Source organism: Meleagris gallopavo, chromosome 3, assembly GCF_905368555.1.
Source record: "Meleagris gallopavo chromosome 3, MGAL_WU_HG_1.1, whole genome shotgun sequence".
In the NCBI taxonomy this organism is placed as follows: domain Eukaryota; kingdom Metazoa; phylum Chordata; class Aves; order Galliformes; family Phasianidae; genus Meleagris; species Meleagris gallopavo.
The window spans coordinates 44,735,268-44,756,003 of NC_139406.1; the positions used below are offsets into that span (position 1 = coordinate 44,735,268).

Genomic DNA, 20,736 nt, shown 5'->3' on the forward strand with positions numbered 1-20,736 from the left:
CCTTCCCATGTGCACAGTGATGTTAGTCACCCTAATAGCAGCACAGCTCCTTCAGAGAAGGTGCCTCCAAACCTGCTCTTTTTTGCGTGCAGTCTAGTACAGCCAGTTTAACACTAAGTATAGCTTTGAAAATGCAGGAGAGGACCACACAATGGGAATTTTTCAGATAAGTAATACTTATGAGGAAATCACTGATACCAGTATCAAGCATAGTTAAATAAAACCATGAAAACCACATGAAGAATAAGAACAAAGCTAAGCCACCAATTGATTTTATACAAGTTATTAAGGTGAAATTCACATGGTGTAATTAGTTTCTACATCATTAGCACTACATGTTTTGGAACCACACTTAACTACAGGTATAATTAAAGTTAAGGAATTGTTTCTTTCACAAAGAGAGAAACATTTGCAGCTCTACAAACCACAGACTAGCCATCAGGGGAAACATAATAACATCTGAGTTTAATCGTATGTTCCTTCTGTCTCAATAAATGAACTTCAGAAAAGTTTACTGCCAATGCAGTAACACCAGACCAAGACATGGAAAACATTCTTGTGGTTAGAATACGCTTGGATGAAATATTTTAGATGTTTTTGTTCTAGGAATTGCCATTTTCATATGCCAAGCCTCTCCAAGATTAAACGAAGTGTGGAAAGAAAATAAAAACTTTTTTTTCCAATTACTTCTCTCTGCTCACTTTTAATTCACTGCTTGTATGACTTTAAGATAAAGTTTACTTTGCAATATGAAATTTTATGACTTCAAATCAAAAAGGGATTGTTACATGTTTCCTCTTTTTTTTTTTTTTTTTTTTCCTTTTTGCTATTAATAATTTTTCAAACAACAACTATGTTTTCCACAAATGTATCTTGACAGTAGATTTCTACGCAGGTCACCGTTTATGCTATAATCTATGACATACGATTTGCAAGTGCTCTTTCTAGCTGATAGTTATCCTGCTACCTTTTGTAGCACAATCTGGTTCTATAAAAAGTGGCTGAATAAATTTGCTACCTTTATCCATGAAAGGATCCCTTCCGTACTTTCAAAAGATCTTTCAAGCCATGACGTAAGAAAAATTTCAGTATATATCTGCATGTTAATAGGATTTTTATAGGCTGCAAATCTCTTATCATTCCTTTAGAAATAGCGATTTCATGATTTTTTCTTAGAAGACTAAGTGCCAAAAATAGCACTCTCTGAATATCCAAGTTCTCTCAAGATTTCACTTTAAAAAGGAAAGCAGTAAGACTGAATGAAACTGACTTGTGAAAAAGGAAAAGATTTTCAAATACCTTGGCTTAGATCTATTCAATAAAAAAATCTGTGGCTAAATCTACTTTGGATATTTGGTTATCTGCATAATAATTTTAAGTTCTGTATTTCTAGAAAAAAAAAACAACAACCATGGAACTGGGAAAAAATTATGGGAAAACATATGCTCCGGGGCCAGAATCCAGCCCTTGGAAGTCAGCACTCCTCCTGTTCTTCTGCAAAAACGCTACTTGAAATTCAGTCCACGAACTATTTCCTAAAAGATTTCTAAGTACCACAAACTTTCCTCACTGATTTACCACTCTTATGTTACAACATGCTGAGACTGTACCTTTTTTTGGACAATACCTCAATTCCTAAGCTTGTTTGTTTTCTTAATGTGGTCTGAAATCTAAAAGCCAGCAGACTCTCCTTGTGTACAGCATTGTACCAGGGTTTGGTTTACTTTACTGTGATTGACTGCATCTCAGCTACTCTCTGTACCTAGGAATCTTTCTATGTTCAAGTTAGAAGTCTAAGCAGACACAATAACAATGTGAGGAAAAAAACTGTTAACTCTGAATAATCCAAAACACAATGCTTCTCTGGAAACCTGTGCAGAAATATAGCTTTCATTTTTCTAAATTTAATTTCTGAAAGAGCAGCTCTATCTCTTTTGGTGTTCATCTGAATCCCTGGAGGAGTCAGTGCTCCACTGTAGATGAGATTGCTTTTGTCTAGATTTATTGCAAATCAATGTGTGCTGAGTTCATAATTCACCCTGGTTATATTCTAAACGACTTTGCTCTTAGATGATGGCTTGATGAAAGTGTCATCCAACTAAAGAAAAAAGTTCACCACCACAAGTTTCAAAAATGCTTTACAAATTCTTGGGAACACAGAGAAGCCAAATGGTTCATATACGTTAATGATCAATGGCCTTTCAGTGCTGAAACTAGAGGTTAAAAAGTCCTCCCAGTTTAACAAAAACATCAAAGAAACTGTTAAGTTTCTTGGATCAAATTCAACTCTGAAGTAGCTTTATATTTCACAAGGAAGATTAACCAGATGATGCAGGACAACCACATTTCTTTAATTTCTTTGATAGTATTCCCTTTAGTGCTTCTCTGATCTGTATCACAGGACAATTGTTATCCAACCACCTGAGGAGGGTCTGTGTGAGCTGTCCTTTCCACACAGGAGACAAAGGAGCTGCTTCTCCCTGTTTTGTTGGCATTCCCTTTGGAGACAAGCAGACATCAGTTGGCCAAGTACCAGGGATCACAACTGAGTCACTGAGCCAACGCTTCACAGAAGTGCTGCTTCTAACTCCAGAACTGCAACTAAAGAGAAACTGAGTTGCTCACAGCACGATCCACAAAATCCCAGCCAGTGTATAAGGCTGGGAATGTTTTTGTGGTTATTGCTGTGGCCAAACCGCTGCTATCCTGTTATAACTCAAACTGTTTCCAGAAAACATTGCAAAAACATTTCATAACTCTACAAACGAAGTATTAAAATATCTTACTCCATGCTCTGATAGCCTGTATTTTCCAACAATTTCTTTGAACATATCTAGTACTGTAAAAATTTTGAAGTTCCATATGCAGTAGCCTAGATTTTTTTGTTAAACGATAAAAAGATGTTTAAATATAGATATCTATTTCTATATCTATCTATCTATATCTTCTTTCCCTTACCTCATCACACATTAACTTCATTTCTAGAATTTCCAATTCTGGTTGGTGGGGCACTAGAAGTAAGGCAAATAAGCTGTCTGTATTAAAACAAGGTTCATTCTAACATTTTCACTCAATTCAGACTTGTCACAGCAGGCAGAATGGAATAATATAAATTTTACCGCATTTTTTCGTGTACATATATGTACTTCTGTGGAACAGAAGTGTAATGTAAACCTAAGTGCCTTATTAAGGAAGGGTGGATGAAAAAAATGATTGAGTCACAACCTAAATATGCAGCAGAGGAAGGACAAGGAAGCAGCAAATAATCTAGGCAAAATAAATAGTCACGTGAAGAAATGAAGATGTAGACAGCATGAAATTCTTAAAACAATTTGTTAAGCATTTGTTACATATTTTAAAACATTAACCATCTCAGATTTGAACATACTGAACCTACTATGTATTTTGGTGGGGAAGGGAATATGAAGCATGACTCGTTTTGAGCTAGTAAAACATCTTGAGAACATTAAAAAAGTATCTTGGTACATACAGTTTAACTTGAATTTTCACCATTTACCTGTACTGTGTACAGGAATCCTATACTCAAAATGTCCTCTGATTTTTCATCTTTTTTTAAAACACATAGGTAAATTACTAACATTGTGCAATCTGACAACTGATTTTGCTAAAGCAACATATATTTTTAGGAGTCTCATTAAGTCTTTTTAACTAAATTTATACAAAATGACCAGCTAAGTAGCTTCCCCCTCCCAATGAAAATTGTTTAAAATATGAACAACCTAAGAAACAGATTCAATCTTTCAATTCAAAGTACAGAACAATTTTTCCTTTCTTCCAGAACATGTAACTCAGCTGATTATGGTTGTCAGCTTATTCTTTAACAGCACAATTCCCTGGCATCTCTCTCTGTATTTCAAATCAGTTGCATAAAATCCATAGCAACTAACTGTTCAGAATTTGGTCTATTTTCTGGTATGGAAATTTCCTTGTTTACGTTAGATGTTTGGACAACTGCTAACTCTACTGACATAATTACCAGTATTATCCTTGGAACAACCATTGAGACAAAACAGAGTCAAAGTGCTTACTTTAAACCTTGGCAATGGCCCATCTAAAAATGAACGGACACAGTCAAGAGGATTAAAGACACATTTACCTTCTATATGGCAGGGTAAAAATGTATTCTCTTCAGAATTACAGAGCCAAAGCACTTTCTCAGGTTATAACACAGAACTTAACTGACAATGGCTAAAAAGTAAATAAGGTTTTAGGAAAATTTTGTTTTTTAGAAAATAATTGATTTTAATCCTTTGTCACTAGGTGTTAGGACAGATACTGGTACTGTGTCAATAGCCCTCTACAGATTTTATAGCAGCAGCAAATTTTACCTTCAACCTAGATTGTTTTATCCTCAGCAGAAGAGACTCGTAGGTATTTGCAAAGACCCAGGAGGTTGGTCTCCCCTGGAACATTTTGTTACCAGTGGACAGAAAGAAGAACTCATTTAAGAGATGAGGAAGAACAGCTTGTTTGGATCCTGCTCTGAATCAGCATTCTGCAAAGCTTGCCTTTCCCTGCTGTCTACAGAAGATACTGAAGATAAACAGCGTGCAGCACAAACACAGTTCCCGCCAGCACATCTAAAAGCTGAAGGTAATTCACAGTTAGTGATCCATGCTTGTGAATATTTTAGGGAACAGCATTATGGAGTAACATTTACTGCATCCATAGACACTAAGCCTATCATAGTGTTTCCTTAGAGTACTCATCACAATTCCAGGGCAAAGTCAGCATAAAGATTATTACAAAAATATCGACAAATTCTTTCCATCTAAGTATGATCACAGAAAGCAAAATCAGTCTAGTCTTATGGGCTTCTATTTGCTTTCCTCAAAATAAAATTACTTGAAATAACTGCATGATGGCAGTACATTTAGACAGCACAATCAGATTACTTATTAATTTCTTGAAAATAAACATTTCCTTTTCTCTGATTGCTCATAATAAATAGCTTAGAATTTATTTTTCAGCAATAGATCATTATTACGTTTAAAAAAAAAGGTTATTTGAATTATTTTTTTAATCAACTGTGCTTTTCAGGACTACGTAACCTACCGTGTAAAACTATACAAGAAACACTGCCCAAAACTGCTGTCAAACATGATGAATAAAGCAGGAAGTTAAGGAGAAGAAGGAACCACATTTTCTCCAAAGACGTAAGCAAAAGAAAATGTTGTACATCACCAATAATGTGGGCCCAAGTTGGACTGGATTAATAAGCTTCAGATAAAGTAAAACTAACTTCTGCCAAAGCCACAGATTCAGTGTCTCCCAATCCCCATCCAGAAAGATTCTAGCTAAAGTGAGCATCCCCTTCTTCTCTCTTCAATGAGAGTCTGATTGCATACTCAGTTCTGTCCACTCACCAATCAGAAGAAGCTATTCTGCTTTTCACCTTTTTTGTTTCTCTGTATGATGTTAGGATAAGGCTGCAGAGTGTCAGCTCTTGCAAGCAATGAGCAGGTAAAGGTGTACTGACCCATGACAGCTTCTGTATCTTCCTGCAGGCTGTCTCATTCTAGAGCAATGTTGAGCTACAGCATATTTCAGCTAATGTTTTTCACTGGGAAAAGTGATTCTAGACATCATTTTGATATATAATAGCACTGCAACTCTGTTGAAGCCTTTTTTTCCCAAACAGGAAAATGTATAATTTTTGCAGTCCATGGAAACTTAAATCTGAAAATTGGCAAAAATAATTTCTGACCTACACTTTTACTACAGCATGACAAAATTGCTCAAAGAGAGCTGATTTGAATATATGATAAATCTTATGTAATCCAATGCAGGTAACATCTCTAAGTTCCTTTAAAAAGAGTACTTGAGTAGCATATATTATATATATATACAAATATATATATATACACCCACACATACACACACACACACTGAATAGAATCAAAGTTACTCACTAGCACTAGAAATTATATTCAATACATTTTATTTTAGACACGAAACATTTAGATGTGGTACTAAGGGATGTGGTTTAGTGGAGAAATACTGGTAGTAGGTGGACAGTTGGACTAGATTATCTTGGAGATCTTTTCCAGTCTTGTTGATTCTACAATTCATTCCACGTTAAAGCAACTAAAAATTTCTCAATTAATCTGGTAACCTTGAAACTGGCCTTTTTGCATGAGAAATTGCATGAGGAAGTACATTCCTGCAAACAGCAATGCATATAGTTAAGTTATCACAAAAATTTAATTATCAGCTGTTTGCATGACTCTGCCAAATACTAACAGTTTAGATTGAAATAACTACTTCTTCCTCTTTCACTGGACCGGAAAAGTTTAGCAAATGTAATTCAGCTTTTTCTGAGAAAGAGATTAAAACGAGTGCAGCCAATATTAGATGCTTTCCACCATCAATTAACAGCTCCAGATATCTGTTTGGTGACAAAAGCAAATGCGGCAGGGAAAAAAAAATCCTTGCACTCATAAAGATAAACCTAGACTTATGACTTGTCAGTCTGAGAAATAATTATGTCATATATAAATGTATGATCCAAGAACTTTATAAAGATTTGCTCCAATCATTTCCACACGTGTACCAGATGAACCATATCATGATCAAGAGACTATGCTATTCCCAGCGAAGAAATACTTAAAAGTTTATGCTGATCTGCAATGTACTCATATTCACAGAATTCTCTGAGTGCTGCCTTTTTCCTCTTCATGCATCTTTAAGACACTACAAAGGCAGAAAACAGTGTTGCCCTTCCATTTCAGTAATGAGTGTCAAATCAACAGATGTTAGACTGGAATTCTTAGAAAGATGGGGAAAACCATCTAGGGCCATGCCATTTATCCATAACAGAAGACAGTCCAATCCCATTTATTTTAAGAAAAAACTCTAATCAGATTCCGGAGAACTATAATACCTATAATACTCCAAATGGAGAATGAAACCTTAAGGCATTATCTAATGGCAAACTGTGTAGTTCTAACAACCAAGGCATCAGTCACTTGATACTAAAGCCTGCAGTCCAAGCTAGAAGAAATAAATAACCAAACTGGCCTCGGAAATTTGCAGTAATGTACAGGAAGCAGCTATCGCAGAGCATGGAAATGAGTGTAGAACAGTAATTTTCTGACATTTTTAGATATTAACATTGACTACTTTCATAAGCAATTATCTGCAAGTGAAAAGCCAAACAGTAAGGTGGTTGTACACACAGAAATAAAGATCACTCTGAATTTTAGTAGACAGCCTTTGAAAATAAACCTTATGAAAATAAGTTATTTTCAAGTCAGTTGTTGCATAGTACCCAGTAAAACATTGTACACTAATAGTTTAGCAGAGTGTGTCACTACAAAACAGAATAAAATAAATTAGCTTTGGAAAATACACACCAAACTATTCTGTGATGTTAACAAAGCAAAAACAGATACATGGTTTGAACACACTCATACACAAAGCCAAAGACATTTTTGCTTTGTCAACAGTCTGAATTATCTGGGTAAGTAAGGATCATATTTCATGAATACTGACATATATGCTTTGTTTAAATAATAAACAGAAAGTACAGTATGAAGAATTAGTGTACTATGAGTAGACTTAAGCCTAATTGCAGAGGTAACAATAAAGCATACAGAATACCCCAGTAATCATGGAGTTTAAATGAGTGCATGGAAGGATAAAGCATCTGTTAGTTAAGTCAGTGATTCCGAGCTTTGCAGTGGTCTTAGAAAACCCAGTGATACAACTCAAAAATACTATTTACAAGAGCTCCCTTTGAAAGACTATATAGGAAGGAATAGGGGATCAAAACCCCACATCAGAGAGCAAAGGATCCATCACAGTCAATAATCAGAAAGTTTGTAAAAATGATACACAATCACCTCTTGCATTAAAAGCAATTCTGTACAAGATTAAACCTTGCTAAGATTATTATTATTAATATCCAAGTTTTTCCAAGGAGTCTTAGATTTAGACTGAGGCAAGATTAATGTTAATAAAGAAAAAGAAACAGACTGGGGAGCCCTATCTACATAATATTCTGAATTAGAGCAAGACTCCATTCAACCACCAGAATTTTTCATCTCCTTTTGCAGTAAATTAAATAAATAAGCAAAGAATTTTTAGTTTCTTTTTAGAACAAGTAACAACGTAATGCTATTTATCAGTGAAAGGTTCCTTGACAAAAGAAATGCTTTCATTGATTATCCTGAATTATAAATTATAGCTCTCTAATTCTTCCTCTTATAAATGAATACTCTTCACAATCTAGCTTTACATGTCAGACAAAAAAAAAAAAAAAAAAAGATGAAACTTTTATAATGGAAATTTAATTATAGTACAATTTTTGCCAGTTGTCATTCTGAAGTCATGTGTAATTATGCTAAGGCCATTAAGAGTTATATTTTTCATTTACTTGGCCAAACATGCCAGTTACACATCAGGTCATCCTCTCTAATTCAACACTGTACAACAGTAATTAACTAAATTATTGAAAAAGAATTTTTTTTTTTTTTAAGCTAATTGCAAACAAAAATATCTGCAACAACGGTCAAAACAAATAGCAACTGACAGGCAGTTAGAGTTTTGTTTCCAAAGTACAGAAATTTCTAGAAATGCAAAGATTTTTCTGAGTAAACACTTAGTACTGCTTTTTTTTTACTTTAAACGCATTTTCCCATATGGATAATACTAAAAGATTACAGTCCACTCTAAAAATCATTTTCCACAGCAAAATTTCTAGACCAAAACACCTTCAGAGAATGATTGGACAGTTATGAATCATGAACTAAGAGATGAACTTCTGCTTTCAGAAAAGAAAATAATCTTTTTTTCCTTGCAAGGCATTGGACTGAGCTTAAGTGAATCAAGAAGTATGAAGTAAATGAACAGAAAATTTTGAGTATATTTAAGGTAATAAAAAGGATGCTCAAATGAATGTGAATATTGAAATGAATGTGAATACTGAAAAATAGGTAAATAGATATATCTAGACTAAAATTTGAAAATAGAGCTTTATAACTATTTTAGGTGGTTGAACATACTTCTCATTCTGAAAAAAAGATCATTGTGTGGATGGAAGAACAGAAGCATAAGAATGCAAGAGCACTAAATCATAACTTCATTGGTAGTCCTACTTTAACACAGTAGTTAACACAGTACTTTACATGAATGTTACCCACTGCATTTCTCCATTTTGTTCCTTATTTCCTTTCAGATATTTAAGTAAGCATTTGCTTGCTCAGTATCTTCGCAGTTAAATGTTTTAATTTCTTTGGGTGAGAATCCATCTAGTCATAAAGGCCCAAAGTAACAGAAAATAGTATATACCAGCTTTCCTTCCTCAAACTTATGTTGCCTACACAAGAATTTGAAAGAATCTCTGTTCCTCACGAATGTTCCTCCTTACATAACCAACACACCGAGCAATAATTAGATGAATTACCAAAAAAAAAAAAAAAATTACTCTTCTAAAGCTATACAAAATGCAAGTCTGGCATCCTTTGAAATTTCTTGGCTTTCCTCCTCTGCAATTTTAAACAGAAATGTGATGCACATTTGCTGACCAGAAGAGATCACTGCACTGCAGGACAGAATTACCTCTTTACAACACTGCAGTGGCCTAGCAGCCTGATGAGAAAAAGACATTTTTCCTTCAATATCAGCACATTGCCTAATCATGATCTTCCCTGGTTTCAGCTATCAAACTAGATGCAAATAACCATTATTTGTGGCAAAAAACCAGCATCATCTATTTTTCCTAGAGACCTTCATAAAGTTTGACTGAATTCTGTGTGTAACAATTCTACATTTGTAGAAAAAAACAAACAAAATGCTACCCAATCACTGGAAAAAAAAATAACAAAAACAAAAGCACACAAGCAGTGTCACAATTCATTTTTCTTTAAAGCAGGGTAGAATTAACACACCATTCATGCTGCCAACTTTTAGGTTTCCCTTTTTGTAAGCAATTTTGCTGCAAAGAAGACAAAAAGGTTCAAAACTTTTAGGACTCAGTGTTCCCACCTGATTCCTGGATGTTTTGTGCTTTTATTCTCTAACAGAATTGTGCAGTTCTATGATGTTCCAGCCAGCCAAAGCTGCTGGGTGAAGCATCATGCAGACTGACAGCCAGATAAAAAGATGAGCTTCAAAATAATGAAATTCACTCCCTATAACTCTCTAAAAGGAGGCTGCAGTGAGGTGAGGGTCAGTCTCTTCTCTCAAATAACAGTGAAAGAAGAAGAGGGAATGGCCTTAAGTTGTGCCAAGGGACATTCAAATAGAGTATTAGGAAAAATTTCTTCTCAGAAAGGGTGGTGGAGCACTGGCACAGGCTGCCCAGGTTGATGGTGGGGTCACCATCTCTGGAGGTGTTCAAGAAATGTGTGGATGTGGCACTGAGGGACACAGAGGGCGTGATGGTGATGGGCTGATGGTAGAACTTTATGGTCTCAGTGGTCTTCCCCAACAGTAATGACTCTGTGATTCTATGAAATACAGTAGCATGCCTCCTTGTTCATTGACTTGCAAAAAAATACTCTTCAAAACCACCACCAAATTAGAACCAAGTAACTTCTGAATTTAGATAAATTTGACATGGTCCAGCTAGAATTTAATTGCGAAAGGTGAGAGATGCATTAGAACACTGAGTTAGGAGGCTCAGCGAAGGCAAGCAGAAGGGTCACTTGAAATATGCCAATTGACAGCAGATTTCTGGTTAGTTGGGTGCTACTATTTGCCTTACAGGCATTTCATGTGGACATGAAGACCAAGGAAAATGGGACTACCATCATAAAGTGGCAATACTTAGTGGGCAAATGCTTCTTAAATTAGATATCCACTGTCTTTGAGGTATGTTACTTTTCTGTCTCCCAGAATGGATGATATAGAAGTTCACTGTTGTGGTATAACCTGGCAGTAGCTCAGCACCACATGGCTGTTCACTCACTACCTCCCAGGAGGGATGAAGCAGTGAACCAGAAACAAAATAGAACTCACGGGTTAAGATAAAAACTATTTACTAAGACAAAAGAGAAAAATGGAAACTAAAACGTAATGATAACAAAATACATAGCTGCAACGCAACTACTCACCACCAACTGACCAAGACAGCCCACCAGCACTGCAAGGACTCATCCCTACCCCAACCAACACACAGCAGCCCTCAAGCAAGAACCAGTCTCCACCAACTGCCCATAGCTTTATACCCATCTTGTGGTGTTAGCTGGTATGGAATGACCTCCACCCTAATTCTGGCTCACTTGCTGGCCCCACCCTGCCAACCCCAGGTGTGCTCCCATCACTTAGCAACAATCAAACCTCGTTACAGTATTAATGCTGTTTCAGCCGAAACAGTGTGTTCTTGATGATAAATGCAGCAAAGAAAAGTAAAACCTTTGTAGTGAAATTTAACCCAGCTCAGAAAGTGAATAGCTAAAGACACTCAGTAAAGCTTAACTACTTCTATCTTTAGGCTTCTGTCTAAACAAACATTATGTTTACTTCTCTGCATATTTGATTGCTAAGCAGTGTTAAAATGAGAGTCCCTTTTTTTCTTTGCTATAGCCTCCACAACCATTACAGTATGAAGTCACCAGCTATTGTCATCTCTCCTTCATAACACGCTTGGTTCTATCTACACTGACCAAGATGCACAACAGCTATCTCAGCATCATATAATACGCGACTGGGATTCCTTGAAGGCTATGATAAACCTGCTTCCTGTATTTCTGAAAAATTCAGATTAATGGAGATTTTCTTCATTAGCAGAGCATACATAGCAGAAAAGAGCTTGGGGAGTTAACGCAACATTTCTAAAACTCCTCATCACTCTGGGGCTTCTGTCAGTGGTAGTGGCACGGTACTGCGCTGTCATTATTGACACCCTGCAAAGGTGGCAGGTCGCAGCCTTCCTTTAACATCTGAAAATGAATACATCATTTACCTCAGAGGGCCCAGGGAATAAATCTACATAACATCTCTTTTGGTTACGCTTTCCAAACAGCCAATTTAATGCAAATCACACTGTCCCATCTAAGCGAAAAAATGACATCTAACAAAAAGAGCCTAAGCTCTTTGCACTCCAAAAAAGACATGCTGAAAACTTACTTTGTTGTTGCATACTCACATACAGGAAAGAGTACAGAATACATAGTGTATAGAGAAGCAGTTTAGCAGAATCACCCCAGCCTTGTTATACGGCAAAATCTTTTGTAATGCTAGAGGTCTTAGAGACTAAATCCTCACTGGTCATAGAGATTATATGTTTATACATATAAATAAAGAGAATTGGATTCATCATAGAACCATAGAACGGTTTGGGTAGGAAGGGATCTCAAAGCCCACCCAGTCCCATGGGCAGGGCTGCCACTCAACAGTTCAGCTGCCCAGGGTCCCATCCAATCTAGCCTTCAGTGCCCGCAGGGATGGGGCACCACAGCTTCTCTGGGCACCTGTGCCTTCTTGAATCAAAGCTGAGTAAAATCTTTTAGTGTGTGGTTTTTTTTTGTTTGTTTGTTTTGTTTCTTTTTCTAAACTTCTTATAATTAATAAGAGAATGCAACAAATCTGGAGATGGAGCTATATCACAGTAGAAATCATTATCTACTTTCTCTCAAGGGTCATTATGTTTTCTTCACATTTTCTCTACTTGTCAGAAGTGAAATTAATAATTTTGCCCCTCAGGTTTGCTATAAGATGGTGAACGTTCATTTGTTTGAAAGGGCAAGTTAATTTCTTCCTCTGCAAATGTTTTGAAATGGGAATTTAACAAAGTGAGGAAGTAAGTCTCCATTTATTTGACTGCTTTTCAAGACATTTGACACTTTATTTATAAGCACCCAATTTCCACCCCTATACCAAACCAGATATAATTCTAAGGAAAATAAAACCTAAATGCTCTTCCACATTGTAGTGAGCAGCTCACACAATGAGCTCAAACTGAGCTGACAGTTAGGTTTCATATTCTTTCCTTTACCATCACTAGAATTTGTCTGTACTCCTACTGCACTCCAGCATTTGTCATAGAGAGAGCCAACAGACCCAGCTCTATTTGGGAATTTTCCTGTCCCCTTCCTACTAGTGCACCTCTCTTCAAGGAGGGAGAGGAAAATGATGTATTTCTTCAACAAGATCTCTGAATGTTGCAAATGAAGGAAATATATGTACTTAGAGACTGATGAAGACACAAAAGGGCAGGAATAAGTAATTTCTATATAGCATCAGCTAGCTAGCTTGCTTGCTTGCTGATGTTACAAAATACATTTGTGAACACAAGCAGAAGATTCACTGAACAGAAAAACTGACCTGGGACCAGCCCTACAAAGGAAAGATCCTTTTGGGATGAAAGGGCAGACACCCTGATAACATCTTACTTTCTAAAAGGAAATGTGTATTGTTCCCTAACACTTGTAAACACAAAATTGAACAACCATCCAATACGATGTAGCAGAACTGAAGGCTCTCTAATGAAAAGATTTCCATCACGCTGTACCTCACTGTTCATAACAGAGTTGGGTAGAAACAGGAATACAGCATAGCTCTTGCGATACATCTCTGCTTGAGAAAGCAGAGTCCAGGGGAATTTAATAGACACCATGATGGCAGCTTCTTTTCCTGCAGTTAGACAGAAACACAGTATCACTGAATGTTGGGTTTGGAAGCCTAGGTATCTATGGAGTCCAGGACTGGATACAGCACTCCAGGTGTGGTCTCACCAGTGCTGAGTAGAGAAGAAAGATCACCTCTCTTGATTTGCTAGCAATGCTTTGGCTAATGAAGCCCAGGACATCATTAGCAGCAAGGGTACATTGCTTTTCCATGTTCAACTTGGTGTCCACGGCTTTTTCTGTTACACTGCTCTCAAGCCAGCCAGTCCCAGCTCATATTGAAGCCTGGCACTGTTCCTCCCCAGCCACGTGCAGCACTTGGCACTTTCCCTCATTGAACTCTATGAGATTCCTATCAAGCTATTTCTCCAGCCTGTCTGGGTTCCTCTGGATGGAAGCACAACCCTCTGGTGCATCAGCCACTCCTCCCAGTTTTGTGTCATCTGCAAAGTTGCTGAGGGTGTGCTGCAGGTTGTCTCACTGTTCAGATCTTTAATGGCAGTGTTAAACAGAACTGGACCAAGTATAAACCCCTGGAGTATTCTGCTATTTACTGGCCTCCAACTATTCTTCATGTTGCTGACCAACACCCTCTGGACCCAGTAATTCAGCCAGTTTTCAATCCACCTCTCTGTCTGCCCATTCAGTGCATGCATCAACAAATCCTCCAAGAAGAATTTAGGTGAGGCTGTGCTGAAAATCACTTGGAAGAAAAGGTAGACAATATCCACTGTCCTCTCCTCATCTACCCATCACAGAAGGCAATCAGATTCATCAAGCACTAATTTCCCTATATGAATCCATACTGACTTCTGCCAATCACATTTTACCTTTGTGTGCTTGGAATTAATTTTCAGGAGTAGCTGCTTCATCGACTTCCTGGGAATTAAGGTAAGACTGACTGGAATGCAGTTCCCTGGGTCCTCCTTGTCCTTTCTGAAAATAGGAGTGCCTCTTGATGCAGCTGCACTTGCTGTAGTTTACAGAAGTTTGTTTGCTTTTACGTATTTAAAGGACTCTCAGAGGGTAATTTTACACTGAGGCAAAGAGGAGAACTGGATTAAAATTGATTTTTTATGGGAAGAATCTGGATTATTTTTTTCTTGACCAAAATCTCCAATAACACAAGGGGAAAGCTGCTCTTTAAGACAAAAAGAGAAATCAGCTCAGTAAGGAACAACTTGCATATTTGTTTCCAGGCAAGTGGCTGTCAAAGAACTCTCTTATAGTAGTCAAAGTCGGACAAATTTTTGTCTTTTTATTGGGGCCCTTTCAAAGAAAAGCTAAGGGACTACTGACACAGAGACATGAACATACATCCAAGTAATTAATATTTTCAAGGAATTCAGATAAATTTTATCAGCTCAAAATTTTTTATCTTCTCAAAATCTAAAAACTGATTCACCTCCTTCTACATTGCAGAAAATTAAATACTAGCTTCTACCTTTCTAAATAGAACTCATAGGGCGGTCATTTGTATACCAGAAAGGAATTAGAAAAAAAGGATGATGCAGTAGCTATTCTTCATTTCAAATTTCTTTTCTATTAGGAAACAACTGAAGAACGTAATGTAACTGTGTACTAAGAAACAATTGAAAAAATGGAAGATAAGTGTGAAATTTCTTATGATAAATCAACGCAACTTCCTGCTAAAGTTTATTATAGAATTAGGTTTGGAATGATGACATTAGAAATAATTGAACTTTTCCATGGGAGATAACATGAAACACTATCTTCTACCCTCCTCCTCAGAATTCAGGTGCCTACAATCTGAAGTCTAGCTCAGATACAACACAGCTGTACAACGTTGATACATAATTCAAAGGTAACTGCTAATTTTTATAGAGAAGTACTTGCAGCATAACTTCCAGTTGGTTCTCTCATGATCATAAAACTAAGCAATCTTAAGACTTCATTATATTTCAGAAAAAAAAAAAAAAAAACAACTGAGCTTGTTCACAGACCATCCCCAAACATGCATGAATACAAAGGGGCAATTTAATTCCCAGTGACATAAAGATTCTTCCTCTTCTCTTGAAACTAAAAGGTCAAAAGATTCAAAGAAACATGCAAAGACTGCAAAAGACATCTCCCACTTCAGCTTTGTGAAACTTTTCTTAGGAAGGAACTCATCTTTCCCAGTAGTGATATGCAAAGGGCAAGGGTATGGAAATAAGCACTAAGTACCATTGAGATTCAAGACAGGCCAGTACATTAACACTGACAAATGGAGAGACTAAATACAAAATTAATGACAAAAATGGGAGTAAGATATGAGGATAGAAGATGGGGAAGATCAACTACTAAAATATCTCATACTTTAGGTCTTGAGGACCATCCATCCTGTAGGACATGGCTACTGCTTCTTCCCACTGGGCTGGAAAAACTCATACTTTAGGGCCTGGGGACCATCCATCCTTAAGACATGGCAACTGCTTCTTCCCACTGGGCTGGAAAAACAGGGTGTCACAGAGTGCTATCTAGCAAACGTGTGTGCAAGAGCTTGTTGAACTTGCTGGCAGGTTCAAGACAGTTGTCAGACTGTAATGCTTGGATAAAGATATTTTTGGGTGTTTCAACCTGATGCAGTCAGGAAGTGTATGATAGAAAAGTAATGTACAAGTTGTACAGGTTCCCCGAAGTACGGGGCTAGGGGAAAACTGACAGTTTGCACTCTGCCTTTGGATCAAGTTACAGCTTTCAACAGTGAACCTACATTGTCTACGCATCCACAGCCTCCCTCGGGAACCTGTTCCAGTCTCTCACCACGCTCTACCACCACCTTATGGATTTGGGGTCAGATGTAGAGCAGCTTTGGCTCTGTATTTTTTCAGACATGCAAGGATTCACAATATATTACAGTAATGGATAACAGCTTTTCTTTTATTTTTATTTTGGTAACTACTGACTTTCAGATTATCAAACTTACTATATTCCATAGTAGCAGAGCAACTGTCAGCTCTGCACTCAGATACAGGATAGTAATATCCTCAGTTCAAACATTTGTGCAGCCATTTAGCTGCTTTCAATGGTGGGTGAGCATGGTCCCTGCAGCAGTGAAAGGCACGAGAGTCTCATACTGAGCTAGCAGACTGATCCCTCACATAATGGTGTCTGAAGTGTGAAGAGCTCTAACTGGGGCCTACTATTTTGTAATTATCATTTTACAAATATACTAGAGTGAAAATGCATCTCAGAGTAATTAAGAGATACACAGTGTAATGGCAATGTTCTCTCACATAGATCATGATTTCCTGATTTTTTTCCCCTTCCTATCTTCTCCCTGCATCTTTTCCACCCCATTTTTTTTATTTTTTTTTTTTTTGAATAGCATTACTCTTTTAGGTTCATAACACCAGATGAGAAAACTGTGGGAAGTGGGAGCTTTGAACACAGCGATTCAAAATCCAGGCAACCAGGGGATGCCTTGGTTTCAGACCATGTATCTAGGGGAGGTGGGTAGGAGTATGAAAAAAAACAAACTTTTTTTTTTTTAAAGTCCCATTCAAATATAGTTTGCAATGACGAAAAAACAATTAACTCCCTTTTTTTCAAACTTTCACTCCACATTCCAGGTTAAATCTAAATCCGATATGAATGTAATTCCTCAGCCCTCCTGAACATTATACCGAAAGAGTGCTCCCATTTATATTACTTTTTATCAGAAAGAAGAGAAGCACTTCAGAAAGTACATAACTGCTCCACTGAGGGCAATGCAGGCAAATCTGGAGAGATGGTTTTTCTTCATTTTCTTTGCATTCTAATTATCGATGCTTTTATTTACTAAAGTTACAGATAGGACTTGTCTATTACAAGCTCTGAAATCTCATTTTGCTAAAATGAAAACATGTTTCAAATGCTTTGGAGAACTATTAAGATTATTGAATGTCTTGCATACTGCTTCAAGTCTCAGAGTGGTTCACTAGACCCCTGGGGAACAGACAAGCAGCATACAATTATCGCAGTAATTAAAAAGGTGCAATGACTCTTCTCTTAAAGACTCCCATTTTATTAATTCTATGGTATGCTTTGGAGACTGGCATTATTTTACTCCTACCCAGCTTAATTATACCTTCATTAGTTTATCAGCATCTCTTTTTAACCCCTCGGGCCAGTTATTAGCATGTCACTTGCTAACAGTTAACCAATAACCACTACACCTTCAAAGCAGTATCTTCTGCTATAAAAAAGCCAATTTGTAGAGGCTGTTTTAATACCATCTTCCAATTTAAATTTTCCAGTCAGACATCGCTTTCTGCTTTTTATTTAGGAGGGCTACTGTTTAGGTTAATGAAAACACAAATAATGCTGATGTATTACAAGACTTTACCAGGTAATAAAATACTTCCAGTACATATTGTTTTTATGAGGCTGAATGCATGTTTTAATACTCAATAGTATGTACCACTGCAGTGAATAGAAAGCATATGATGCTCTTAAATACAGCTAAAATTCTGGATTTCTTTCCCTGTTCTGGGTCCCACTGGGATGGAGCTAGTTTGCCTGCCTGGCCTTCAGGCTTTCTATTTTTCCCACGTCTCCCCTGCAGCAAATAGGATGTGGGTGGGCAGGAGAGGACATAGCTGGGACAGTTGACCTAAACCAAAAAAATACATGCTGTATGATGCCATAGTTAGCAACAAAAGTTCCATGAAAGGAGGAGGAAGGGAGGATGTCCATACGGGATTATGCTGTTTGTTTTCCCAAGTAACCATTAAGTGGGCCAAGTCTCCCCCCTCTCCCTCCCCTTCTTTTTTTCCAGAAAGTACCTAAGTATGTGACTGCTGATGTGAAATAATGAATAAATATCTCATTTGCCTTCCTTGCGCACACAGGTTCTGCTTCACCTATCAGACTGTTTTTATGCCATCCCTCAAGTCTTCTTGCCCCCTTCTATGTTCTTCTGGTCTGCAGCAGAGGTGATGGAGCAAGCAGCTGTGGGGGTGCTTGGCTGCTGACCATCTCTACACTTTTAGTGCAAACAGGCTCATGTGTACAGCAGCCTTTGTTTAGAGTATCTCATCATACAAGAAGATAAAATATATGTAAAAACTGGCTTAATTTTAAAATACACGCAGTACATCAGTACTAAATATATACATATCTTGTGTAGACAGGTAATTTTACATTATTATGAAAGGCATAGCGACCTAGAAATGTTCCTGAAGGGTACTCTAATTAATTTTTATGCCCTAGTTTTGACTAAGCTGTTGTTACTTTAGTCTAATAAAGGAAGTCTGACAAATACTGAAGATAGCTATGTTGTATTTCCTTTTAGTATTTTTCATTAAATACTGCTTTGCAACAATGAATAGAAGAAAGAAACTACAAAGAATATCATATAGTTAGCACTTATATAAGCTTGCATCTTCAAAGCGAGGATTCTAAAAAGCAGCCACTTTTTACTCCATATCTGGAATCACACCAATCAGTTCAACTGAAATGACATTCAGTCACAGGTAGATCGCCAAGTGACTTTATGAACAGCAACCTTACTTCCATATGCCATGGAAATGCACCACTATTTCTGTATAAACATATAAATTCTCTTAGTATCATTTAAAATACAAGGAATATCCATCAGTTCTTTAAAATATTAGGATCAATAAGCTAATACCAGTTGCTCAGTCACATTTCTTCCACGTATACTTTTATCGCCTATCAATTTTACAGCAGCGAAAAAGAGAATTCAAAATACTGGGGAAAAACACTAATGACAAAAAAATCCAGGTCACAATCTACTCTATTATTTTGGAGCAGCTGAATCCCAAATTAATATCACCTCTATTCTTTCCTTGTTTTTTTCCTTCATATAATAGGTTTTCTTTGTATCTTTCTCAAGTCAGAGGTCAGCACTATCAATTATAACATCCAAAACAGAAGCCAAGACTGCTATGCAGCACAACAGATCACACCATCTTATTTAATGACAAGACTTGATGTCAGTCACTGAAGAAAGCAGTCCTCTTCTAAAATTTATCTGCTAACTGAGACATAACCTTTGCTGTTACAGACGATCTCTTTCCACTTTATCTACAAATTTGATAAACCTGACATTGAAAAAAGGAAATATAAACTTTATCCAAAACAAACAAAACTGTTCACAAGCTTGAGACGGTAGCCAAAAAAAACCCCCAAAATAATAATAATAATAATAAAGAGAAGCCACCCTGTCTTTCCAAACATACACTAACAGAGCAGAGCATAATGAAAGGAAAAACATTCATGGAATATTGCATACCCAACAGTAAAAGTTGCTCACTACAGCACTCTACTCTGATCATTTTAAGGCATAAACAAGTATGATTTTATCCACAAAATACTGTGGCACTGAAGGTTTATTTCAAACTCATCCTGGCTATCAGAAGCTAAGATGTTATACTTAGAAATATTCAGCCATACTTCCTGCAGCATTCCGGTTTAACATGATAGTGAAATAACTTTTGTTTTCAACTCCAGAGCAATGCTCGCAACTTTCCAATCACATCTGAGTACTCACCAGCACATTTCGTTCTTGTTTTGAGAGCTGGCCCAGGAGATCCAGTTCCTCCTTCACCTGGTCTTGTAAGTAACACACTGATCTCATATTCAGTGTCAGGATCCAGGTGTCCAATCTTATAGCTCGTGGAGTCCACAGGTTGTATGTCATACCAGCTTCCACTTGAAGTTCGATACTCAACTTCCCTTTGAATAATGGGTCCATCTCCATTGATAGAATTGGCATTCAACTGTATCCACAAGTAAGTTGCACCAACTGAGGACAGCTGAGGTGGAGCAATAGGAACTGGTGGCTCTGAAACACAGTAAGTCACAAAAAGCAGCTGTGATTATACAGGTATTTTTTTCTAGATTCTAAAATATTCAAACAATGGATTTCATTCTATATTAGAGCTCAAGACTGCATAAAAATGCAGCTACGAATAAACTGTTATTACAGATTATCTTACTTGTTTTCCTTAAATTGCAATATGCAAAGACTTCTCCTTAAGCACCTGGAGATTTTAACCTGAAGCTTATGTTTTATGCTGCGTAACTTCATACTATGTGTGCCTTGAGTTCTCCTATGCACTTGATATTAAACGGTATCTTTTAACTTCCAATTTAAAATGAAAGCTGACCTCATGTTTCCTTATCAAAATACAAT

General features: G+C 37.0%; 1 protein-coding gene across 6 annotated transcripts in view; it reads right to left on the bottom strand.

Moving 5' to 3' along the window:
- The window catches only part of PTPRM (protein tyrosine phosphatase receptor type M), a 454,600-nt gene that overhangs the window by 247,577 nt on the left and 186,287 nt on the right, over positions 1–20,736 (bottom strand). For all 6 annotated transcript variants that reach the window (XM_085220805.1, XM_085220804.1, XM_085220803.1 and 3 more), the window contains exon 7: positions 20,092–20,385. In XM_085220805.1, the coding sequence (XP_085076931.1) occupies positions 20,092–20,385 (294 nt within the window). The remainder of the gene's footprint in view (positions 1–20,091; positions 20,386–20,736) is intronic.